The sequence below is a fragment of the Microtus pennsylvanicus genome, chromosome 3 (genome assembly GCF_037038515.1).
Source record: "Microtus pennsylvanicus isolate mMicPen1 chromosome 3, mMicPen1.hap1, whole genome shotgun sequence".
Taxonomy (NCBI): domain Eukaryota; kingdom Metazoa; phylum Chordata; class Mammalia; order Rodentia; family Cricetidae; genus Microtus; species Microtus pennsylvanicus.
Window position 1 is genome coordinate 12,800,082 of NC_134581.1, and position 26,976 is coordinate 12,827,057.

At 43.5% G+C, this 26,976-nt stretch overlaps 1 protein-coding gene across 1 annotated transcript in view; it reads right to left on the reverse strand.

The window, feature by feature from the left end:
- Positions 1-284: 284 nt before the first annotated feature.
- Trank1 (tetratricopeptide repeat and ankyrin repeat containing 1) overlaps positions 285-26,976 on the reverse strand; it is an 80,029-nt gene continuing 53,337 nt past the window's right edge. The window contains exons 12-22 of the mRNA XM_075964377.1: positions 24,367-24,566; positions 23,942-24,079; positions 19,609-19,752; positions 18,509-18,665; positions 14,302-14,390; positions 10,924-11,027; positions 10,697-10,829; positions 7,439-7,584; positions 3,423-6,472; positions 2,582-2,680; positions 285-1,711 (exon numbers count right to left, since the gene is read on the reverse strand). Coding sequence (XP_075820492.1) covers positions 1,611-1,711; positions 2,582-2,680; positions 3,423-6,472; positions 7,439-7,584; positions 10,697-10,829; positions 10,924-11,027; positions 14,302-14,390; positions 18,509-18,665; positions 19,609-19,752; positions 23,942-24,079; positions 24,367-24,566 — 4,361 coding nt within the window. The 3' untranslated portion in view covers positions 285-1,610. The remainder of the gene's footprint in view (positions 1,712-2,581; positions 2,681-3,422; positions 6,473-7,438; positions 7,585-10,696; positions 10,830-10,923; positions 11,028-14,301; positions 14,391-18,508; positions 18,666-19,608; positions 19,753-23,941; positions 24,080-24,366; positions 24,567-26,976) is intronic.

The following is a 26,976-nucleotide window of genomic DNA, read 5'->3' on the forward strand; positions in this document are numbered from 1 at the left end:
TGACTCCAGGCCTCCCACCTTCTAGGGCCATGATCCTTGGTACACAGCATTGACAAAGTCCATGCACTCCAAACCCTACTGTACAGAAACATTCAGACTGAAAGGAATTTGTACAAGACTGGTCCTCAGCAACACATAAGAGCCTGCACTCAGCTATGTTTCTCTGACCTTGAATTTCTCCATCTCAGCAGGCACAGGAAGTCAGCAACAACCTGGGAGTCAGCATCAACAGTCACACATTTGTTCTCAAAGGGAATTGTAAATAAACAAAAGACAACAGCAGGTAAGAGAGATGCTGTAACTTTATAAAACTGTGATAGGACAGCAATATTTGATTAGATATTTTTTTCTGGCAAGTTCATAAAAAAATCTGGAAAATGAGAAACATAACTTAATAAAATTACCAAACAAACATTTCGATGAAATACATCTTTAGAAAGATGATGGAGGGCAACAGTGAGCAGTCATAGCAGCAGCAACGTGGAAGAAAAGCTGGTTTTGTGGTGAGATGAAGCCTCCAGGGACCATGGGAGCCTGGGCTGAGTGGCAAGAGGGCAGGCAGTGACCATCAGAGGAAGGAAGGCTTCCCAAATGAGCCCAGGCTGAGAGCTGCTGGCAGTGGGTGGAGGGGAACATAAGCCTCATGCAAGTCCTCTGGCAGGGCCTACAGGCCACATGGCAGTGATCCACAGCCAAATCCCAAAGACTACCATCAGAAGACTGGTTCCTCTGCCCGTGCTCCCACCTGAAGAGCCCAGCAGGCAGAAACTCGAGCTGTCAACCTGAGCATGGGTATCAAATATAGCGGGAAGAACCAAAAAATATAGACATACAAAGTATACGCAAGGCGCTTCTCATATCATCTACACAAGGCAAAAGCAAGACCACCTTGGAGCAGGCTGGAAACACCCTCAAATGTTCCTTGAATGAAAAGGACGTCCAAAGGCTGCTGGGCGGATGCTTGACTACATTCTGAGGTAGTCTAACCATGACTTGCACAAGTAGCTGAGAATGATCACAAAGGGGGTGGCAGAAAAGTCGCTGGAGAAAAGGAAAACACACCACAGATGCCACTGAGACAACCAGAAGGTAGTCTAGGCTCAGGGTGGCTGATGGCAAGGCCCAAATGAACTCTGGGCACAAAAAGTCTTGGTTCTACTTGCTGATTTAAAGCAGTGTGGCAGGAGATAAGGGATCCGCAGAGGAATTTCCTGACCTGGAGCAGGGGCGCTCCAAGATGAAATGTGCCAATCTTAAATGCCTAGTCCTCTGCTGCCAACTCATCACACAGTGGTGATGAGCCACGGAGTCTGAGCTTTGGGCAGAGAAATTCCAGCACTCTTTTCAACTACTTCCCCCATAACTGGACATGTGTGGTGTCTGGGGGAGCAGGGCTACTGTTAGACCTGAACTTGAAAAACTGGAGGTCCCTGCACTTGAGGGAGCAATCTGACCCTATGCTATCACTAAATGGGCAATAACAGTGAAGAGCAAAGGTGTCCTTTTAAAATACTAATTCATGTTCTGTTTCTCTTCTGCCCCAGCATTTAGAATTCTAAAACAGGATGGAATGTTCTGAAGGTTTAAGAGGCAATAGCTGTATGAAAATGTTAGTATTTTCTCTGCTTTCCACATTTCCGGGAACGCCTTCTAGGGCGGAGTTCACCAAAGTCTTCAACTTCATTTTCATATTCCTCTTCCTGAACAACACCTAGTTAGGAAGCAAAAAAGCAAAACCCACGTGAAAATGGCAACTTCCTCTTCTACCACAGAACAGAGTTTAACATCCAGGTAAAACCTGATGTTTCTGAAATCATTGTTTTAGGTAAAGAAATGAAGCTCCCTGCCAGGGTGGCAGAGAAGAGAACTTTCCACTGTGCACTGGTGTTGCTTCCCAAGCAGAACCCAAGCAAGCACTCTTCTCCAGTGTTAAAGCTTCATAGTTTGGCTCCTTGAGCTGATATGACAATAATTATCTCTTTTGAAATAATCACCAAGTCCTGGTACCCAGAAGGGACTACAGCATAGCAAAGGCATTTGTACCAAGTTTCTCCAAGCTTTCCTCAGTTTGAAGGTCAGGGTTTTCCAGTAGCATCTGGAAGGGTCTCCAAGCGGACAAAACACTCAGAGGAAGAAAAAATGTGGTGCGGCAGTTGGGAAGGGCAAGAGGGAAGAAATCTTGCTAGGAGTGTGACTCCTGCTAGGAAACCTGGTCAGCTTTCCACTAGGTGGAGCCCTCTGCAGCCCTCCTAGTCACTGGCCCATGCTGGCCTCTACTGGACACTGGCTAACGTGATAGACTTGATAGGCAAACACTCCTACCAAGGGACGGCTTTACAGGACTACCTGTCCTTGGGAGTTGTTGTGCTGAGTTTGAACGACGACTGAACATTTATAATAACTCATAAGCAAGTACGAGTCCAGAATAATGCCCTTCATCAGATGGAGAAATTCTATCACTAATGATTTGGCAGATACTCCTGATATCACTGACAAACCCACCTGACACTCAACTGGAAGCCAGCAGTACCAGAACCCACAAGATCCAAAGTATCACCTGTTCTAGGAGAACAGGCCTTACCATCATCTTTTAAGCGGAGCTCTGTCTTCTTTAGCCACTCCTGTGCGTTCTTGACGGACAAAGCCAGAATTTTGACCTGCTGAGTCATCACCTCCTCGGCTATAGAAACCAAAGAACAGAGGCTCTGAGTAAAGACATGGCTTCAGGTATTAGAGCATTAAGCACTATGCCAGCTTCCCCACATCCCAAAGCTGCCTCTGCCAGCACAAGCACAGGCTGCCTTAAATGCTAGCCCAGAGCCACAGCTGTGCACCTGCGGAATGCCAAAAGCAAAGCTTTCTGGGAAACTTGTATTCAAAAGGTCATTAAGCCCTAACGTGGGGAAAGTGACTGAATACAGAACTTCTTCAATGTAACTTTGTTCATTTTATGCTAATTTCCAGTGCTGCTAAGAAACTGCCAATAAAGAAGCAAAGGGGAAACCTGACTGCAGAGCAGATGAGAGCACTTACTATTACAGGCTCACACTGAGTGTGACTCAAGGCTACCCCAAGAAGAGATTGTGTCCTCAGTTCCTACCCTAGGGTTCAGCATCTTGCTGATGCTCAGGAAAGATCACTGGGTGAGTAATGCAAAGGCACCTCAAGGAGTTTTCTCACCACTTTAAACATCCTCTCTGTATCTGCTCCATAGCATTAGACAGCAAGCCACTTTCTCATCTGAAGTACCCAGAGAAACTATCTCAGCTTACACTAATCACACATATTTAACTGAGGATGGCCTCAACAGTGAGATTTTGCTAGAATTTAAGAAGAGCCTTTTCTTGTCTTTCTGCTAATACTAACATCCCACCTCTACACCCTAAGTACCAGTCCCTGGACCAATCCTCGCAGGCTCTCACCTTCAGCCCAGGCCTTCCGCCTGTAGAGCTCTTCCACCAGATCTGAAACCCTTCTGATGTGCTCTTGCACCTTTCTCTGCAGCATGTGGCTCTGCTCCTTGGAGCCCAGGTGACCACGGATCCAGATGCTCTGCTCAATGTCCTGCACCACTACTTTGCCTTCTTCTATGGCCGGGTCCACCTTTTCATGGAAAAATTCCAGATATTTCTGGTAGGCTGCTTGCTGCCTCCGGTGACCTTCCAAGTGAATGTGCTGCTCATATGACTCACTGATTCTCTCTCGACCCTCTCTCCCTTCCAGCTCAGCCCTGGAAATGATCACAGCCTCCGATGCTCCCTCAAATGCTTTGCCAGGACTGAAGTAACTTTCGGGGCTGCGGATGAACTTCACGCCACACAGGTCACACTGGGTCCTGTCTACATCAGCCCTTTTGAAGTTCCCAGCCCTGAGCTCCCTAGCCTCCTCCCTGCTGTGCTCTGTCTGAATCCATCTTCTCCAGCTGATGCACAGTGACACCACCAGGCAGGCTCTGCGCAGCTTGCGCTGGATCAAGGCCTTTCGCTGCTTCTGGAAAAGAATGGCAGCCAGAAAATGATCTCGATCTTCCAGGGCCAACTCCTCTAATTCATGTGTCTCATCTTCACCAAAATCCCACTCTGGGTCAGCAAACTGGTCCACAGGGCCCATACAGAGCAAGCGGTTCAGTCTGACCTCTTCATGGCAGAGGCCACGGACCACAGTGCCTTTGGTATGCACACTGTCCCACCGCCAGTGACAATCCACCAGGTACTCTTCATCTCGCTCAAAGAGCAGGTCCTGCAGCGCCTCAGCCACAGACTTCACACTGACAGCCATCAGCACCCGCTGTACCACTTTCAGCAGCCTCTTGGGCACCTGGTCTGGCCAATTCGCGCTCATCAACTGCAGCCTTGTCTCTATCTCCCGGAAACGGCGGTAGAGAAGTGGTTTGCAGAAGGGCTGTAGGACTTCCTCCGCATTCACCAGCATCACCAAACACAGCACCAGTGTCCGTTCTGCCTCCCCTGAGATCACATAGTCTATTTCACTGAAGGCATCAAGCAAGACATTGAAGTTCATATTCTCGTAACCACACAGCACCTTGACAAGGTAGGAGAGGTGGGACCGGAAGTCCCGGATGGCTCTGGCTACATCCTTCGGCTTGTACTCTTGGATGATGGAGAACACGTCCCCAGATTCCCTGTCCTTCTTGCTGAACAGGAACTCCCAGAAGTGCAAGAGTGCGATGTAGCTCTTGGGGAGGCACAAGACCGCATTTTTCCAGAGACGGGCCAGCACCACGCCACAGTGAATGAATTGCAACTCCAGCAGCACCACCGTGTTGGTAATGCTGGGGACCAGAGGTGTTTTGCATCTCCTAATGAGGACGTTCATGAAGCGGAAGAAGAGCCTCTTGTAGTCTTCAGGGTTCCTATGCACATAGAGCTGGTCCATGGAACTCTCCAGCAGCCTGATGAAGCACAGATAGGACTTCTCCACACTCTCATCTTCCCTGTTGGGCACCAACATGCCAAATTTCCCTTCAACGCATTTCATTCTGTAGCCCCTGACCTTGTTTCTGTCCTCTCTGTCAGACTCGAGTGCTTTCAGCTCCCGGTTGTAACTGTCCTCCTCCTGGTGAAGCAGCTTCTCAAAGTCGTCAGGGTAGCTGGAGGACAGCAGAAAGGCCTGCATGGCACTCAGCCACAGGTCTGTGGACTCCCTGCGGCTGTGTGCACTTTCTTTATGAAAAAGGTCCTGGATGTACTCTTTCAAGGCAAACCGGAAGGAGCGGAAGAACTTGTAATTTGGCTTTAGGATTTCTCTGCATGCCATAGGGTTTTCAGACAGCATTCTCTGATGGAAATGCCGAGGGAAGAGGAGGTTTAGAAAGGATTTGCAAAGGCCATATGTATCTAGAGACAAAATACAGTCTATTTCTTCAAGTTCTTCAGCTAAGACCTCAGGGAATACTTTCTTGGCTTCCAGAAGCAATCCGTTGATTGCCACCAGGTGCATTTTTGACTGAACCATGCACTTGGCCTCGCAGCGCCTGAGGGGCCTGTGGAAATCCTCACACTTCTCATCCTCACATTTCAGACCCACAATAAATCTCGTGCAGACCCCTGGGTAGGTCTTCCCCAGCAGGATCTGTGTGATCTGACACAGTCTGCTCAAGAGGTGCTTGTTCAGGGCTAACTTCACTTGATCAGTCACTATTAAGAAGTGTTCTTTTGTTTTCTTCTCACTCAAGGTGAAATCCAGGTCAAAAATTATTCTTAATATAGGCCCAGGGTCATTCTGGGCTATCTGGCAATATTTGGCATCCACTTGAGAAATTCCAAAGAACTCAAAGCAAGATTTGACCATTTCCCTCTCAGCATTGTTTGTCACATTGTTAAGGGCCCTGACCAGGTTGAGAAGGACTTCCAAGCCCCCTGGAGCCAGGGCCAGAACCTTCTGATGCTCAGACTTGCACTGGCTGGCTGCTTCATAGAGAGCTTCTACCACTCCTGCTGAGTGGTTGAGCATGTCAAACTTGATGAAGGCATCTTTAAGCTTCTGAAAGTCCCTGAGGATAATCCCTTGCAGGAACTGGGCCTCTGCGATGCCGGACAGCTGGCTAGTTTGATAGCAGAGATCAAGTGCTTCTCTCAGAATAGCCTTTGTATGTTCTATGTCAGAATTTCTGGCCACATTGAGGCGGGCAACCCCCAGGAGACAGGAGGCCTGGAAGTCCTTGTCGGCAGTGAGCCTGGCAGCCTCCAGGAAGCAACCATGTTGCTTCATCAACAGGGCAGCCTCTTCTCTCCGACCCTCCCTGTTAAGCAATTCTGCCGCTTCTGCTAGGCGTTTCCGAGACTTCAGGAATACCAGCTGATCTTCTACGTCAAGCTTGGAAAGGACAGCCATCATCTCCTTGCTCTTATTTGCACTCAGGTACTTTGCAGCAGCTTCCAAGTAAAACTGACTGGCAGAATAGGAGAGTTTGGGAATGGGAAAGGTCTTGTTCTTTAACATTTCTTCATATCTGCAAAGACAGAGTGTTGTAGAACATTTGTACACTGTGTGAATATGTGTTGCTGTGATTGGTGTAATAAAAAGCTGAATGGTCAATAGCTATAGAATACAGGCAGTACTCCAGGCAGAGAGAGAACTCTGGGAAGAAGAAAGGCGGACTCGTCAGCCGATGTGAAGGAAGCAGGACGGGCAGTACAGATGAAGTAACAAGCCTCATACAAGAATGGAGATTTAAAAAACATAAGTTAATTTAAGTTATAAGGACTAGTTAGGAACAAGCCTAAGCTAAGGCTGAACTTTTATAATTCATAGTAAGTCTCCATGTCAATATTAGCTGTTGGCAGGCCTGACAAAAAAGTACACATGTCAACTTGTTATCAGCAAAAAGAGAAGTCTCTCCAAAATGCAGTACAAAGCAACTTAAAGCTCCCACGAGCAGATATTAGAGAAAAGACCTAAAGCTGTCTGGTACACAAACATTTCTAGAAATGTTTCATTGTCCAGGAAAAATTTATGCATACTGAAAACCAAAACATAATAACCATTTTGGGCTTCAGCTTTGACAAACATGACTGTGACACTGAAAAGGACATAACGGTGGCTGTAGCAGTCTTTGTTTTCACCTAGCTGGCAGTTCTTCTCTTTTGTTCGGTGTGCATGACGGGAATCATGCTACACTGATATCGCTCTCAGGAGCACTTGCACTCCACTGACTAGAGTCAGTGTATCCTATTATAAACACGCCAGGACACATCCTTCATCTTCAGTCCTCTCCTATGATGATGGGTCAGAGCAAAGAACGAGGTTGAGAGGCAGAATCCACTCTCAAGGAGCTCTGAGACTGCACTGAAGCAGCTCTCATGTGAGGGAGATTGACAGGTCAGCCACTTCAGAAGCATCAGAGTACCTACCACAGCAGGCCATCCCCTGAGAGAAGGGAGAAGGCAGAAAGATGCGAAGGAATAAAACCACCTACTTTTCCACTGCAACAGCAGCTTCCTCGAAGAGCTCCTCTTGGCAGTACATTCTAAGTGCAAGGTCAAATTCATGGATCTGCTCGAAGCACCGGAAGGCATCTTTGAAGCACTGGCTTCGCTTATAGAAATAGGCAGCGTCTCTTATCTACAACAGTAAAGTTTTGCTTTTATTTAAAGTATTCTAGGCTTTCTTAATCTTAAAAAAAACTAACACATGAATAGTAAAAGTGATTATGTATCTATTTCTTAGTATAGATAAAATAAAAACTAATTCCTTTTAAAATAAAGGGGAAAGTTAAATTCCAGGTCACATCATATACAAAGATGGAGTCTTGGTGGATTATAGATTTAAATACAGAGGCTAAAGAGATGGCTCAGCAGTTAACAACACTTGCTTGTCTTGCAGAAGGACCCAGGTTCAATTCCCAGCACCTCCACAGTAGGTCACAACCATCTGTCCCTCCAGTCCCAGGGGACTGATTCAATGTCCACTGCCAGCCTCCTCCCATACTGCACACATGCAGTAAACATACATACATGCAGGCAAAACACCCATATACAAAAAAAATAAAAGTTCAAAGGTTTAGATACAAAAATTATTGAGAAAAATGTATGGGAATATCTGTGACCTGCAAGTAAAATGTTCCCAACAAAACCTAACAATTCAAATCTTAGGAGAAACATCAATGAATTTTATGACTTGAAACTGCTCCACAAAGTCTCATGAAATAAAGCTAAGAAAAACAATTTTCAGGGCTGGAATACAGTTTGGTGATGGAGCACTTGCTTAAGATGTGTATGAAGCCCCAGGTTCAATTCCCGACACTGGAAATAGAAGAAAAGAAGGAAGAGGGAGAAGAAGCAAGAAAGAAAACCAGTTTAAGCACTGAAAGCAGTACTGTCCAACAGCTCTCTATGAGAACAGATGTTTCTCATTACTGTGTGACCCAATCTGCTGGTCACTAACTAACTCTCAATACAGACCTTGATATATGGGGTACTGTAACCTAAAACCTGAAATTTAAATTTTATTTAATTTTAATTAATCTTAAGTAGCCATATCTGACTAGAAGCTACCATATAAGATCTAACAGTTCTAGAACATTAAAAAAAATCCTGTAGCTACAAAGACTTTTGAAAAGAGAATTTTAAAGATACTGGAAGGCTATAAACCACCATTTACAATAGAGAAATGTGAACAGCTGCAGTAACAATTAGAGGAGTGGAAATTTAATCCACAGTGAGAAACATCTAGAGGCTTGCAAAAATAAGAATCTGCTAAACATGGTCAAGGACATAGGGAACACAGTATCTTTACATACAACATGGCATGCCATTCTGGACAGCAAAGTAGACATACCTAGTAAAATGAGATAGCAATGTCTAAGGACCCAGGGCTGCAGGCCACTTCTAGCAACACATCACAAATGGTACAGTAGTACTGAGTCATGCCACACCACACCTGAACTTTCATCACTGGAGAAAGGGGGTAGTGATACAGAGAACACTCACTCTGTAATATTACCATGGTCAGAGACACAGCCAGAGCTCAACATAAGAGGCAAGGGAAAGCCAAAGCACAGAACAAGACAAGTTTAAATCCCACGTGTATAGAAAATGCCATGATCTAGTGTTCAGCAATGCAAGCATGTGAGGCTGAGGTGAGGTTAAAGAGACAAGCGATACTTAGCTCCTTTCCCATGGACAGTACTGGGAGGCAAAGGGGAAAGTGACAGGCAAGGCCTGTATCTTGTAGCCTCCCATTAGGGTTCTAGATGGTAACGCCAAAGATTGGAGGGCAGAGACTAAAGAAACTGGAAAGTATAGAAACTATCTTAACTCCTAGAATGTAGAACATCTATTCCCTGTTCTACTCCATCTCCCAGATAAGCCACATCCCGTAACAAACATGGAGCCAGGGCTGCAGCATTGGGAGGGACTGATCTTCTTAGACACTGACATGGGGCCCACAACTTCAACTTCTCAGTAGGTCTCATTCCCCATTCCCCACTCTGACTTCAATATCCAGGGTGTGCTAGGGATCCTAGAAACTGTTACACTGATACACAGAAACCCATGTTCCAAATAGGGAGTAGGAAACCTAGGTAGAAAATACAACAGTTCACAGCCCCATGCTTTCTAGCACACTTTTTGCAACTGCCAGACTGTTTTAAATTCTTACTGCACCAAATCTGATTCCCTCACAAGGAACTGCGGGGCTAGGGAGATGGCTCGGTAGTTAAAGTGTGTGTTGCACAAGCCTGAGGGCCAGAGTTCTGATCACCAAAACCCACTAAAATGCCCAGTGAGGGAGTGGCTTTGGAAAGGAAAGATGGAATCCCCAGAACAAGCTAGCAAGCAAAATGGCCATATCAGTGAGTTCTGGGTTTGATTCACTGATCCTGCCTCAGTGAGTAAGGTGAAGGAAAGATGGAAGATGATTCCTGACATCACTTTTGGGCACAGGCGCCCACACACGTGCGTGCGCACACACACACAAATGGAAAAAAGCAAAACAAAGGAACTGTTGAGAAAATGCCCACAACTTGGACGTTACAGCAATGCAATGTAGCTATGAACAATTTCTAACTGCTTACTTTCTTCTCCTGTTTTAATCTTGCCACAGACAAGCAGCCATTTGTGTCCCACTGTCAGCTTGCTAACCACTAAGAAGCTGTGTTCCACACTAGAAGTTCTGCCCAACAGAGCTTTGAGTGATGATTCCATTCTGGAATGATGAGCATTCACAGTATGACTAGTGACACTGAGGGTCAAGTTTTTAACTTTACTTTCTTTTAATTAACTTAACTTTCTATCAAGTAGCTGCACATGATTACAGGATCAGACCATGATGATCTATCTAGGTAATTACTGGAAACAGAGAAAACCCTCCACGTATACATACACCAAACTACTTACTCAAGTGACTCCAGACTGTGAACCTAGGCAAAGAGAAAGCAAGAATATTTTAACATCCGTCTGGTTTGGGTCTGTGACTTGGCCTCCCTATGGCTGACTTCAGGACTTGAATAGTAACACAGATGTGGATAAACACACATACACACAGAGACACACAAACACATACAACACACTCTTGAGCAAGTGGAGAAAGAAGGATCCCAGATGACAGAGCCAGCCTCTCCTTCCTTTAAGGATTGGAGTCTCTTCCTGCCATAAGCAGAGACTGATGGCCCACCCCTCCATTTACTCAGATGAAGCACCATTATTCAAGGAGCATCTTTCGGTTGGGGCCATACCTTTCCCAGCTTCTCACACAGCTGGGCAGAGAGCTGGAACTCCTTAGCATAGCTCAAACATTTAAGAGACAGCTTTGGCTCATTGCACTCCAAGTAAGTCTTAGCCAGTTCCAAATACTGCAGCTCCTTCTCCCTGGGGGAAAGGGAAAGAATCAGCATTGTCATGAAATGTGGCCGGTACTGACACTCTCATCAGAGAGCATGAGAATCAATCCTAAGACACTTACTTGGGGCTGACTTTCTTTGACTTCATATTCAGGGCAGTGTAGTGGGCCAGGGCCAACTTCTCCTTCTCAACTGCATCTCCTTTCTGGTAACACTTAGCTGCAACCTGGAATAGGCCAAAGGTTTGATTCCCAGCAAGGTAATGGAGGTAACAGAACAAGAATTAATGCATGCATTATGTTGCTATGGACAGAGTCCTGTGTCTGGCCCAGCCCAATCTGACGGAAGAGCAGGAAAGTACAAGTGATTTAAAGAGAGGAGTCTCCAAAGACAGAGTCCAGCTGTGGGACCAGCTAATACAATCCAAAGGTTTCATTAGGAAATAGTCAGTAGCCATGAAGAAAGTGAATACAACATGTAGATCTATAGGCCACCACAACACCAACTTTGTATAATCTCCTAATGGCCACGTGCAGAAGACATACCCCTCCTCACTGTATGTAGTAGCAACCTTAGTCAGAGCCATGGAGCAAAGGGCCCAAAATTACCCAGCAGCTTTTCTGGGCTTTGACATGGTTGCTAGCTATAGTGGCAGCCTGTGTGCTGGTGGACAGCAGTGTAGACGTGGTGGCGTAGAAATGTAGTAGAGATGGCATCAGAGCACCTAAGATCCTTGAAGCATGCAAACCTGTGTCAACAAACCTCTGACTATGAGGTGTGCAAAGGAGTGTCAAAGGTCTCCAAGCACAACCCAAATCCTGGCCAGCAGAAAAGCTGCTCTCTGAAACAGGAGGTCCTGCACTGTCTCAAAGCACAAGCTACAGAAGCAGTAGGCTCACACTGCACTGGCATTAGGTCTCAATGTTGGTACTGGAGACACTGAGTGGTGCTTTATGGTAAATCAGACAGAACGACCTCTCCCATCATGCTCTTTGCTCCTGTCCACCCGCATTCCCAGCCGGCCCTCTGCATGCACTGTTCTAGCTGGAATGCTCCCCTTTCCTTTCTCTGCCTAGTTCACTTCACTTATTCTACAATCTCAGCTCAATACCCTTTCTCAAAGAAGGCTTCCCTGACCTCCTGTGTCCAGGACAGGTGGCTCTGGGGACAGCTGGTTCTCATCTGTGACACCTGGAACTGCTGAACTGTGCACTTGTCTGTGTATCACTGTTGTTCACCATCATATTTTTAGGATCTAAATATAATGTCTGGCCCATAGCTCAACAATTATTTGCTGGATGAATGATCTTGCATGGTGGTTCTGACACATTCATTGACATGCAGCCAAAAACTCAATAAGCCACCTGAGTCCTGAAGTCCTTTAGCGGGGGTCAAAATAAAGTCGGGCGAGGAGAAGGCTTTTTATAACATTCTCATCTGTGCCGGCTCCCCTAAAAAAATTTTAGATTCAAACATTCAAAAGGTATTTTTTAAGGGATAAATAATTGGAAACCCATGGACAACACATATGGGCAACATCAATGATGTTCTGAAAGGAATGAAGAGTTAAGACTTTATATTATAACACTCCAGTCTGGTGCCCACACCTGCTGCTGCCCAGCCTGCCTTGCCATTCCCTCCCTGCTGCCTCCCTCCACCCTGCCAAAAAATATTTTGGTTTTACAACAATAGCCAAATGTTCAGTGCTTCTTTCCAATTATAACAAGGATCAATAATGAATAATTTGGGGGCTCTATCAATTTCACCAGCTAAATATTGCATATTTTGAAAATAACCTTTCATACATACCTCTATAATAGCATGGTTTTTCTCTTCACCTCATTGTTAGAAATCAAAAGGGTGGCCAGAGCCCCTCACACCTCTGACCTCTGCCACATTCCTTTGAATATACTTTTGCTGCTTCTACCCCAGCATTAGTGAGTCTGTCTGTCTCCCTGTCCCTTAAAGTGGCCTCTGACTTATGTAGCCAAGAGAATTCATAAGAAGTGCCACAGGGCTAATTCTAAGAACAAGCCTTCAGGACTGACATATTTCTTTGAACACTGGCATAATATGAACTAGCCCAAATTTATCTGCTGAAGTTTTCCAAGAATCCTAGTGACCCCACACCCATCCCCCCATCACCAGAGCCAGGAACCGGCCAATCACCAGAAACAGAATACAACTGAATGGCGGCCAAGGGTAGACACACGAATTCTGGTGGGTCCAGTAGCTATTTAGCTGGTTCAAACTGCTAGCCCAGAGACCTGCGCAGACGACTTGTGATAAGCCGCTAAGTTTGGGTGGGGGTACTTGTTATGAAAAACCCAGATATGATCCCTTTTCTGTACATGTAAACTATTTCCCATCATAGCAAACCAAACTTTTCTAGGAACTGAGACAAAGGAAATGTGAGGTGCTCTGTCTCTGTCTATACCACAGGGCCTGTCTTTGATCACTTCTGACTTACAGTCCTAGGGTCTTCATGACTGTCTAGTGCCTTCACTCAGACCTAGCTTACAGGTTTCAACAATAAGAGTTGCTAGAGCAACAAAATGAGCCACACAGCGTCTGTTCAGACATGGAAGGGAAGCAGCAGACATCTTTCTGGGACACTTGAGAGGCTGGACCCCATCCATTTGCAGAGAAGGAAAGAAAGCCATCTGCCAAAACCTTACAGCTGTAGTCATGGCGACCCAGTCATCCAGGTGCCCAGCAGTCAGCTCCAAGAGCTGTAAGTTTCCTGAGCTCAGTCGGTGGTGGTAGATATCGTTGCTACCCACAGCATTCTCCTTCCTTTCTTGCCAGATCAAAAAATCTACTCTACATACAAGGCTTAAACTGTCAAGAGGACTACCCTCCCAGATGACTTTGCAGAGGTGAGAGGCATGTGACCTAGTACTGACAAGGAGAAGCATGAGGAAGTCCACTGGGAACTTTGGATCTAAAAAGAGATCCTAAAGAAGCTAGTGCCTGCCCTCATTCCTGTGTGGGATGCTGCTGATAGTGGGGTGTCCGGAACTGCTGAAGCAGACACTGTGCAGCTACAGAGGGGAACATCTCTAGCAAGCTGCAGCTGACAAAGGGAAGAAATAAAGTAAGATTGGGACTGTGATGGTTTAGCTGAGCTGCAAAAATCAATCATGGAAATAAATAGGAAGGCCCCTTGGCAGGAGACAGACCATGACTGACTGATTGACTGACTATCTATCTATCTATCTATCTATCTATCTATCTATCTATCTATCTATCTATCTATCTATCCATCCATCTATTTGCCAGCACTTTGCTGAAATGAAGGACTACCATGCCTGCACTGACTGGGAAGGAACAGGGCAGGGGCTCTCCTCCTGTCAGGATAAACTCAGAAACGGCACAATCACTGCCACCATCACTGTGTCCTAGTCACCAATTTGATAGTGGGAAACCTTCCCATGAGGTCTGCCAAGGCCAGCAGTCACAGACATTCCTCACCCTGGCTTCTGGCCCCGGCTCCTTACCTTCCAGCACTGATGCTTGGCATAATAGTCTCCTTGTGTGATCCACTCACCAGGAGTTGAGGTCTTAACAAACATGCTATCGTCAAAGTCTAAAATGAAAGTGAAAAGTGAGCTTGTTTCTCTAGGCAGTAACCCTCGACTTACATCTGTTTGGCCTAAACTATATCCCCCGAAATTCATTTGCTGAATTCTTAATCTCTACTACTTCAAAAATAGGGCTTTCTTTGGAGACCAGAGCTATACAATGAAGTCTTTGGGATAGGCCTTAAACCAGTCTCACAGTAAAAGATCAGGATATATAAATCACACACACACACACACACACACTCGCACATACACCACAGTTGCACCACACAAAGGAAAGACCATGTGAGGACACAGTAAGAGGGTATTCTTCATCTGGAAGCCCAAGAGAGGCCTCAGAAAAAAACTAACCCCACCTACTCCTTGATATTGGCCTTCTAGCTAGTAGAAATGGGAGAAATCACATTTGTTGCTGTACTGCAGGCAATGCACTGTGTTGACCTTCTAGACTTCATCAAGAAGTATTTTAGCACCAAAACAGGTTGGTGTATGTTTCAGAAGGAGGAGGTGGAAGTGAGAAACACATAATTTGCTTTTTAAATTCTGGTCTACTTTTCTTGACTGTAGCTATAAACAAGAAGACACATAGCAATTATTAATTCCTTGAAAATAAAAAGCCAGTTAGTTCTTAGTAAGCTCTCAAAATTCAGCATGGGACAAGAGGACAGGTATTTACAATACATGCTACTCAGCTTCTGATGGAGCTACATCTCAACAAACCCCACAGTAAACTGGAAATATCATAATTCAAAAGGGCTTTAAATACAACTAATTTACAAGATACCATGTCTTAGCAACCCAGGACACTGTGGTTGCTAATTGTACCCACTTATTACTAGCTGAGGAAAAGATGAAAATTCAAAATATGGTTTCTACTGGTGTATCAATTCTATACCATTGTAAAGCTGAAAATTCCAAGCTGAATAAAATCCATTTTTGTGCATCCAAGTGCATATGTTGTCCTCACCACAGTAGACAGCCTAACACCTTGCTGTGGGTGGGAAAACACTACTACAACCACTTACAGTCTGTCCTTTCTGTTCCATACCAACCCTCCCCACCCATGACCCTCAGAATGTCATCAGCAACGAGCAGCAATGCACAGTTCATTAAGTACCAGAGATACAGTGAATGCCACAACAATGTCAGGAAGCCAGATCAAAGCTAAAGGGACCAGAGATGCCTAGACTAATGGGTTGCAACCAAAGAAGCAATGGGTCTCAACCAGAAGGATCAGAGACCAAGCAGACTTCACAGCCTGCTCCCTCCCTGCTTTCCTTCCAATAGTCTTCTGAAGCACAATGCAACAATGACCGCAGCCCTGAGTGAGGCCTCTGTGCACCAGGTGGGAGTATAGTCCCAAAGAAAACCCCATCCTACACCTGAAGAGGACAAGGTAACCATGCTAAAAAATTCCAAAATGTATCAGTGCCATACTCACCTCATATTCCCCTGTTCTGGAGAGACAGATGCACTGGAAGGGTCTGTGTGTCCAACCACAGCTTATGGTTAAGACGGCCCTTGCTCTTGTGCTCATACTGCTACCATGATACAAAGGAAACTGTCGTTCTTGAACATTTTAACTTTGTAAGTAAAACTACTTATCTTAATCATCCTCCAGTGGGTACTAGAGCATATTGGGTAATTAAAAGGAATATGAGTGAGTCAGGAGGTGGTGGTGCCCACCTTTAACCCCAGCACTTAGGAGGCAGAGGCAGATAGATCTCTAAATTCAAGGTTAACCTTGTCTACAGAGTGAGTTTCAGGCTATCCTAGAACACAGAGAAACCCTGTCTTGGAAAAAAAAAGTTACAGGATAAATTGAAAATTATATACTAGGCCAACCGACTCCTTTTCCTTTTAATGGGAGGGGAAAAGGGCCCATGATAAGGAAATTGGGCCTGAACAAGGTCATGTAACTACTCAGATGGCAAGGTCACTAAGAAGATGAGATTTTAATGTTAAGCCTTCAACCCTTCTCACCACAGCCCAAAAAAAGAAGATTGGATCCTGGTCCCCAACTGCGCTATGAGCAATAACCAGAAATAGTCAGGCAACCAGCAAACCTCTCTACAGTAGATAAGCTCTGCTTCTTCCTTAGAGAAATTAACCACAGTCTAGAGGAGCCAACTCATTAACTAATTCTCAAGAAAAAATGAGGTTTTCTTCTCCACAGAGGGAAGATTGTTTTTCTTCATGACTATCTTACTCAGAGGACTTTATTTTTTAATTAGCTAGTCTTTGAAAATTATGACAATAATAATATATAATTTTTAAACCCTTCTGAAGAAGAAAATGATGTCTACATCTACTCAACAAATACATAAAGACCTATACAAAGGTGAGCACTGTAAAGTCTACTTCAGAAGTAGCAGCTGTGCAAATGTATATTTATGCATTTTGTCTATTCTGACCTGCTAGCCATGGGGCCCTGAATAACCAGGAGTTAAATTGATACAAATGATGACTCTCTTGCTATCTGAATTCTTGGTCTCTGTGCTGTGACGTTTAGAAGCCAGACAGACAGTCTAACTAATCTCACTGTGGTGGTCTGAATGAGAATGGCCCATATCAGCACATGCATTTGAATGCTTGATCCCCAGTTAGTGGGACTATTTAGGAATGATTAGGAAGTGGGGCCTTGTTGGAAGAGGTATGGGGATGGGCTTTAAGGTTTTCAAAAGCCCATGCCAGACCAGGTGTCTCTCTCTGCCTGATGCCTGCTACTTTGGATCAGGATGTAAAGTTCTCAGCTACTCCCCAACACCATACCTGCCATCTTACTACCACAATGATCACTGACTAACTCTCTAAAACTGCAAGCAGCTCCCATTTCAGTGCTTTCTTCTGTAAGAGTTCCCTTGGTCATAGAATTTCTTCAAACCAACAGAACAGTAACTAAGACACTCACTAACCTAATTCTTAATGTACCGGTGTGCAAAATGAGTTTGGTTTGACAGTCATAGGTACTCAAACAGATTTCATATGCACATACACATAACATATGTGTACATGTAAATTTTCTATTCTGCTATATGCTGATGTACATAGTTTTGTATTTGTGTTAATATAAGGTTCTTTAAAATTGGATCATTCTGGATCTGAACTACATCTTATATTAAATCTCATCATGATGATACATGGATAGGAGAGTTGATTTCCAGAGTTTTAAGGAAAAATTAAAATGTTAACTATTATAGTGTTGGCAAACATGGTCACCTTAAATGGAATTATAAACAGGGTGATCCTAGAAATAATGTTTTTTTCTGAACATATTCTAAGCAGAATGCCTGTCACTTCTTGATTATGCAGAAGATGTGGAAAAGGCAAACATTGGGCTAGTGAATGTAGATCAACAAGAGACATTCGAGACCATCTTTGCCTTTACAAAACTCCTTGAGGGATTGCTCTCAGGCCCCTATGCTAAATCCAGTTCAATAACTTCCTGCCATCATTGAGGAAACTCCTTCCTAGAGCAATTAAAGAACCTAATGCCAAAAAAAAATTGTATCATTCTATACTGTTGGTATTTTTCTTGTTTTTATATATCATATCTTAAACATCTTTCCATACCAATAAGTAGAAATCCATCTTAGTCTTTTTAATAATTGTATGGCATTTTAGCCTTTCCCATACTGGATGCTTGGACTACTTTCATTTTCTTGTTATTACAACTAGGGCTATGTGGTTTTCACTTTGATAGGCAATCTCAATCAGGCTACCCAAAAGTTTTTAGTAACTTGTATTATAACACTGTGACCTAGCTCCTGCAGCCCATACTCAAATCACTCGCTTTTAAAGGACAAATAACAGATTTCCCTAAAGTAGCAAACTCACCCCAAATGCACAACAAACACTCTTTCCCAGACACTTAAACATAAAAAAGCTAAAATGCGTTTTCTGAGAAAAGCACAGAAAGGGTGCTATCAAGCAAAACAAAACTCTACACCCCAAGACTGGAAGCACAGAACAGTGGTAGAGCACTTGGCCTCCCATGCATAAGGGCCCAGGTTCAATCTTCAGCACTATAAAACACAAAATAACAAAAACTGCCCTTTCTACATGACCATCAGAACAGACGAGACACATCTCCAACAGCAAGAATGGTTTAATGAGATCTTACCTTTATTTTCATCTGTCTTTACAACTTGGACAAAATCTCTCCTAATGAAATATTTGAAAGCAGGAGCCCGCTTCTCTAGGTTTTCATCAAAGATCCAGAGGTTGACCCGAGCCCGTGTGATGGCAGTATACAGCTGCTTCAGCTCTCCGTTGAGGAGCTAACAATAAGGTTGAAGACAAAGATGATGAGCCTTGTGTCCAAGTGACAGTGTGAACATGATTTAAGGGGTTTACTCTGACCTGAGAAAAGTATAAAAACTAAGCTAATTTTTAATTTAATTTTACTTATTATTTGTATGGGTAGAATATGTGCATGTGAGGACACATGTGTACAAGTCACAGAACAACTTTGTGGAGTTAGTTCTCTCCTTCTCCTTCTATATAGGTTCTAGGAATTGAACTCAGGTAGTTATGTTTGCCTTACAAGTATTTTGCCCACTGACCCATCTCACTGACCCACAAAAAAAAGTTTTAGAGAGTTTGTTCTGTTCTGTAGTCAAGATCACTAGCTGCTCTTGCAGATGACTGAATTCTATTCCCGTCACATAAGTTCCCAACAGGTAACTCATAAATAAATGTAATTCTATCTCCAGCAGATCCAACATCCTCTTCCACCTGCCACAGGAACCCAAACACACATAAATAAGCATTAAAATAAACATTACTTAAAATTAAGTTTTAAAAAATTACTGCTAACCTTTGAGAAGGATACCAGGACCTCACAACTGTTGTGACTTACTTTTCCTTTAAGTTTTTTTTTTGTGTGTGTGTGTTACTTGCTTTTTAAAATTAAGACAGTCATGCCTTGTACAGCAACTATCATTACTACTAAACCAGTTCAGACACATTCTGTGATTTCATCAACTTTTGTGAATAAAGTTGGGTTCCAGAGGTGAATGGAAGGCCCTTCCACCTCCATCAATCCAGTGCTCTGCAGAGAGGGAGGAGACAGACAACATTGCCTTTCTTTCCCCATTCCCACTGTCAATGTAATGGAAGGCCAGCCAGGTGCAAGGCTCCATTTTTCTTCTCATTTTCTTTCCAAGCCTTATTTGCTGGTTCCATATTAAATCTCTGTGTGAACAAATTGCAGATATTCACCTTGTACATTTCTGGGTTCACCATAAGGGGCCGAGCCTGAGAGGAGTTTGATTTCTCCAGAGGAACTTCAACCAATGGCCAGTTTTCCTCTCTGGAGTCAGATGACGGTATGAACGAGGAAATGATCTTCCATTCCTTGTAAGCCTAAACAACAACAACAACAACAAGTTGAAGAACAACAGAATTTGCTTTTGAAATACCTCCCAAGCTCCACAGAAAACTGAGCCCCAAGCACAGGTGTGGAGCCTTCAACACAAGTTGTATAGAGGGATGTATCTCATGGCCTCAGAATAGATGGGAAGAGCTAAGGTTGCACAGGCAGAAGTCAAAGAAGCTACCATGAAAATACACCAACACTTGGGTAAGATGATTGAGAATCCAGGCATAGGTGCCCTCTATGGGCAAGAATGCTAAGGGCCCAAGGTGTTACAGTAATTCAAAGAATGTCAGCAAGCAGTAAGGACAGAGGGAACCTTACTCCTTCTCACAATGTGGTTAAGAAATACCACATAGGGACAACATTTAGGCACAGGTGGCAGAATTATCTAAATTAATCAACCACTGAATGGAGAGAAAAACAGATGCTATATGTGACATGATATGAGGTAGATGAGGCATATTAATAACTAATTTTCCACTTATTATCTGACCTTGGACACGATGTTTTTATAGTGGATAACAGAACAACTTCACTTTGTTGGTCAATAAAAGGAGATAACATCGAGGGTATAGTATTTGCTTTTAATGTATTCTTTCTTTTACCCAAACCCCCAAAGCTAATGTGATTGTATGACTAGGGGATAGCAATGCTAAAGCAGTGGTTCTCAATCTGTGGGTCATGACCCCTTTCACAAGAGTTGCCTAAGACCATCTGAAAACACAGATATTTACATTAAGATTCATAACAGTAGCAAAATTACAGTTATGAAATAGCAATATAAAAATTATGATGTGATCACCACAACATGAGAAAGTGTATTCAAGGGTCATAGCACTAGGAAGGTTGAGAACCACTGCAAGGGGTAATATCTGCATGTTACATGGTCTTTCATTGGTCAACCTGCCACAGTGCTAAAGTAACCACAGACAACATGTGAATGAATGGACATGCTATATTTCAATAAAGATATTGGTCAGTGCTAAACTGAGTTTCATATAATTTCCATGTGCCATGAGATATTATTCTCTGAGTTTTTTCTAACCATTCAAAAATGTAAAATCCATTTTTAGTTCCAGGATGTGAAAAAAAGCCAGTGGGCTGAAACTGGTCAGCAAGCTTCAGAACTGGTTTCTGACCCCCGCAAGGCTGAATTGTTCAGGTTATATGTGGTACTTAAAATGAAAAATCTCCAGGAGTCTTGAATTTCACAATTCACCATGTCTTCTGAATGTAGCCACTTTATTCTCCCAGCCTTTCATTTTTATAAAGCGTGCCAACTTGACATCATTGTAATGTTCAAGGGTGCCCAAACCATGAAGTTGACAGAGCTGATAGATGCTTGTTTTAAGTTGTTCTGCTTTACTACATGCATAAAACACGGTCTAATAAACAGGGCTGGCTGTTTTTGCTATAAAAATCAATCATGGGGTTCAGTACCATACTCTGAAAAGTGATGCCAACCATAAATGAAGTCATTTGAACAGGCGAAAGGTTTAGAAAAACTCTTTAGGACATACTCATGACATCCTCTTTGTAAAGCTACTTAGCAAGCAGAGTCAAGGAAAGCAGGTAAAATGCGGACATTCAAGAGGACCCGCCTGGCAGGCAAAGGGGCAAAAAGACTGCCAGAGGGGCCAGGGAAGGAAGCGTCACATATTTTAAAACTTCTGGGAGAGAAGCAAACTTGCTCAGATGGTTTGTGGCTATATATTTCCAGGAAGCAAATATTTTCTTGTTTTCAAGATGGAGACAGGAAGGGGAATATGTGTTAATCGCCAAGATAACAGGCCTGCAGCACTTGGGGCAATGAAAAGAGCTGCTTCTTGCAAGGAAAAGGCCTGGATTCCACTAGCAAGTCTCCCACAAAATTTGTGGTTTTCAAGTTCCCCCCATCCCTCTCACATATTAGTGTGAAAGAAAGAATGCCCTCAAAAGTAGCATAAATAGCATTCACCCTTCTCAATTCCCAAGGAGGATAGTTTACAGCTTTCTGAGAGAGTAACTTCTCCCCTAAGGTGAGGAAACATCCTGCCAGGGTCTGGCTTGACCACCTCTTGGCTGCCTCCCCACTCAGAAGACAACTTGAGACTGTGGTGAACGGGCAAAATAAATCTAGATAGAAGAACTACAGACAGTACCCACCCATGTCCATGCACATCCAGGCCCAAACCCCCACCCAGGCCCAAATGCCAGATATTCCAAAGCAATGCCTGCCTGGGACACTAAGAGGGACAAAGACAGACGATCTCCACTGTTCCATGTCAAATATTGATTACTGTTCAGCAACCTTCATCCAGCCACCTGAAAGAAATCTGAATTGCAGACCATGGAGGGTGAGGAGATTTGATCTGCCTGCCTTCCCTCTCCTTTTTATTATATGCATTTCCTCTCCCAGTTGCATTCTTCTGGTCTGGAGATTGTAAAGGATAAATTGGGGGCATACTTTGCACCAGGGAATGCACAATTGCATTACACCAGGAAGCACCATATCAAAATCTTTACTAGATGTCTCATTATGTACACAGAATAAAACAAATGTTACCATTTGTTTAGGTGTTTGTTGTTTTCGTGTTTCTGAATTTCACCAAATTCAGTGGAAGGACAGAGAGACTCCTGTGCCATTCCTGGGAGCAGGTAAAGAATAACTGATTTTTCTTTTGAAAGCAAAGTTCCCCCACATGGATCCTTAAATCTTTGACCTCTGACTTTATCACTGGCATGTGCATACAAATGGCACTTAATAAAGGACAGGAACAACAAATTCTTACCCCTTTCTCTTTCAGGAGAGCCTCAGTCCAACCATGACCAGTGGATGTGTTATTAGGAAAAAAAAGTTAGACCTCAGAGATGAAAAATGGTAGCAGGATTAATGAGCATGCATCTGCTTTTCTTAACAAATCTACCAGGAAGGGGCTGCACATAAGAAGTGGCACTATATATTTATTCATTGTGGAAGTTTCTAGAAGCCAAGTCACGTGTGACAAGGAAGGAAGACAAAGGAAAGTATTTGGAGCTCAAAAAAACTTGGGTTTTCTTCGGACTCTGCTGTGAATATCATAACTATGGGCAACTTACTCAACCCAATAACCTTTGGCTTTACCTAAAGAATGAAGGTAATAAAAATACTCAGGACCTCGAGCATTGGTGGGATGAGACACTACATTCAAAAAGTTATTTATGAACTGTGAGGTATCTGTTGCAGTACCATATATAAATATTGCTAAATCAAACATGACATTTAAGAATGATCAGACAAATGTAAAGAAGGATTCTATTTCAAGGGTCAGATTAGGGATAGATTTTAAGGTATCAAAGCTAAAGGGTGCTCAGAGTTAAGTTTTTTTTAAAAAAAAAAACAGCCTTTCTAAGCATGTAACAAAAACTCTGCAACAGGGACCAGAACACAGCCGCTGTAGCACTAAGAAGACCCATAGCAGCCAGCCTGAGGCCCCACACAAAGACTACGCTAGTGAAAGGAAACCAGCGGCTATAAGCCAGAGGGCAATGGTCTTTGACTTAGTGATTCCCCTAACAGTAATTTGGAAATTTAAAAAGAAAAACACATGACAAGGACCCAGGAACTACATTAAGGCAGTGCTGGCAGAGACATCACTGGGGTCAATCCATGGACTCTGGCTACCGTGGCTGTGGTGTGAAGCTGTGACAGTGAAGCATGCCAAAGGAGGCTGGAGAAAAGGTGGCTGCTCCTGTCACCCACATTACCTGATCCAGGAGACTGGAACCAAATTTCACTGTCTTCGTGGAATTGTCTTTTTATCAACTGGCTTTGCCCATCTCTGAACTCAGAGAGTGGACACTGCTAACCTTGCCTTCATGTATGGCTCTCCTTAGAACCTGCTCCAACTTAGGCGTCCCTGGGAGCCAATGATAAGAGCAGCTAATGAAAACTGGCCCTCGAGTGCTAGCCATTCAGAAGACATGAACACAAGAGAGCCAGGAATGTGTAGAGGGAAAAGCAGCCCATGAGTTACTGTGGAACAACCCACAACTACTTTTAACCCCTCCATTAACTCACAAACCCCACACTAAATACAAGATGTTCTACAACACACACAGGCACCTGTGACAAACTCTTAGCCTTATCTCCAGACTGTCTTCTGCAGAGCACAAGTTCCGCTCTGGACTGTGTGAGAAGTACTCAGTGGGACATACCTCAGAGTCAGTAAAAAAGTTGTAAAGGAGGACATCATCGAATTCCAATCCTTTTGCCTCATAAACAGTTAGCACAAGAGCTAACCCCAGCTCTTCTGGAATTTTCTCTTTTGCCATTTCATTGGCAACGAGAATCACCTAAAGTAAAATAAACCCAAACAATATCAGATTCTACAAAGTCAAATAAAGGAAAGTCTCATCTGTTTCCCTAGGAAACAAGTAATGACTTTAAAGAGAAATGGCCAGGGTGGACATGGTCAGTCAGGACTGGGAAGACAGTCCCAGTCAATGGCCTCTCTTAAGCACACACCCATCCTAGATCAAGAGCTACTAGATTCTTATACAGTAATTCAGCTGCTGCTGCTGCTTCATGGCTGCAACTTCAAACTGACTTATTTCAGAACATATAATGCCAATAAGCTTACCTGGTGGGCACCAAATTCAATGGGCTGAGTTTTTCTTTTGTTCCCTCGCAGCAAAATTGCCAAGTCGCTTACACTACAAGAGTCTAAGAGAGTTGGCTTGGGACCATCAAAAAGTCCAGAATCTCTTGGAAGGCGATCAAAGGATTCTGGGAAGTAGAACTGAAGTAAGTCCACCACTCCAGATGCAAGATTGAGGATTCCTAGGATGAAACAGAAAGTATCTGTCAAATACCACACAGCAAGGCTGAGGTTTATGGTTATTTGTTTGGTTTTCTTTTTCACAGAGGAGGCAGTATATATTACTGACTCAGGAAGAATACTTCATTTCAAGTTTATATCCCGTTCCCACTTGTTAACAATGTGGTCCTAACCCAGATCACTCTAGGTATAGTAAGTGAAGGCAGTAATGTGTTGCTGTACTAAGCAGATTTATGAGACCTCAACCACAACTTCCGATAACAATGGAAAGATCACTGCCTAAGAAACTCAAGGTAGATATGTCTCCACAACTACAGGTACTGGACTGTCCATATAAATATGGTAAGAGTATAGTAAGATCAAGAATCACTGAATCCTCTCATTGGTCCCCACAGCACTGAAAGCAACATTACCATGGTAACAGCATCAGTAATTGCTACCTGGAGACAACCACAGCCTCTATCACCCTGTTCTTCCAAGTTTACCATACAAAGGAAAAGTGTCAGAGCCAGAGAACAGACTTTGCAAAAAGCTTTTTTCCAGCCAGTCTCGTTTCTTACTTATGCTCTGAAGCAATACTGACTAAAGCCTGAGATAGAATAGTCACCCTCATAAAAGTCCCTCCAGGAAACCCTTACAGGAACCCAATGCGACAGATGAAACAATGGAGTTGCTACTAATGGACTCTACCAGCTAAGAAATAACTGGACTTATCTAAGTGATGGGATTTTAAGTTAGACTGAATACCTATCTTTCTGGGTCTCTCTAGGTCCCTTACTTGCCTAGTACCAGATAGATTATAATGATCAAGGCAGAATACCATGAAATTCCATGTGTTATCACAACTTACTTTTATCAAATAGTAAGGAGAAAACGTTTTATCTGATTCTTTAATTATTACAAGTTTCCAATATAGAGCAATCATGAATGTAATTAGCAACTGCTGTTCCTAAAACCATCTGTTGCCACTGTGGTTCCCTATTTGTTAAGAGCTAGCAAGGGCCAAAGATTTACACTAACAGTGGAGCCCAAAAAGGGCACAAAAGTACTGTGCTGAACAACTAGAATACCATCCAGGAAACTAGAAAAGTAATTTTTTGCTATCACCATATACAAGGAATACAGGCCAACCATAAAAAAGGAAAAACACACATACACACATGCTATGCTTGGATGTAACTTTGGTAAACCTTGGAATATTAATTAACATAAATCAGACAAAAGGCCACATACTGTATCTTTCTACTCATATGAGACATCCATAACAGGGAACTCCATAGAAACAGAGAGATGAGTTGTTGCTGGGAGTGGAAATAAGACAACAATAAGGGGTGTCTGCCTCAATGAATAAGTTAGAGAAACTTCAGCCTTGGACCTCTACACACGCATGCATGTACACCTATCTGCACACCCACACATGTGTACCAACAAACTTATGAACACATCCACACACATACACAACACACAGACACATGAAAATGCAAAAAGAAAAAAAGTGTTTAAGTGTATATTATTTCCCAATTGGTTAGTTTGAGAGAAAAGCTGTTTTAAGGACTGATGAATTATTAACTGGATATTACTTTAAGCGAGTATTTCTGAGACAGATAAAGCAGACCTGCCATTTCCTGATGGCACTAGGCAAATGTTAAGCATAGTTAAAACACAAAATTCATTATTAGAGTTAATAATAAGTCCTCTTTTGGTTTTTGTTGTTGAGATAGGATATCACTATGTAGCTCTGGCAATCCTGGAACTCACTATGTAAAACAGGCTGGCCTTGAACTCAGAGATCTGCCTGCCACTGGCTGCAGAATCCCAGGATTAAAAGTGTGCACCACCATACCCAGCATTAATAAATTCTTTAATGTCTTATAAATAAGTAAGGAAGATGGGAGGTAGGGCACTTTGATCCCCTAAATAACAGCTGTTGGATTATCCTTTCTTGACTTGGCCATCTTGAGCAAAAGGAATGTCTGTCCAACAGCCCAAGAAATTACCCTTGTGCCAGTGCCAGCCCATCTGGAATCCCACGAATGCCTTGAGAAACTATGCAACGGTGGCAGCTGACTGCTCCAGTTCCTGAAGGCACAGCCTCAGTCCGGACTCTTTCAGTTTCTAGGGGTTCAACAAAATCTAGATGGCCCTGCAACAATTTCCACCTACAGAGGAACAGTAATTCCCCTCGTGACTTAGCAAAAGGGCTGCTGGAAATGGCACTAAGGAGACAGCCTTCGTTTGCATTCCAGGTGTGCTGTGATTGGTACAAGTACCCCTTCTCTGGCTTTATAAGCAGGCTGTTTGGCTCAAGATGCTGAGAGGCATCCTCTTAAGCTGCCTCCCTCCCTTGGTGCACAATATTAGACACAATAAAAAGCTTCTAGAAGTGAATGACCTTTTCTCCTCTACTTTGGG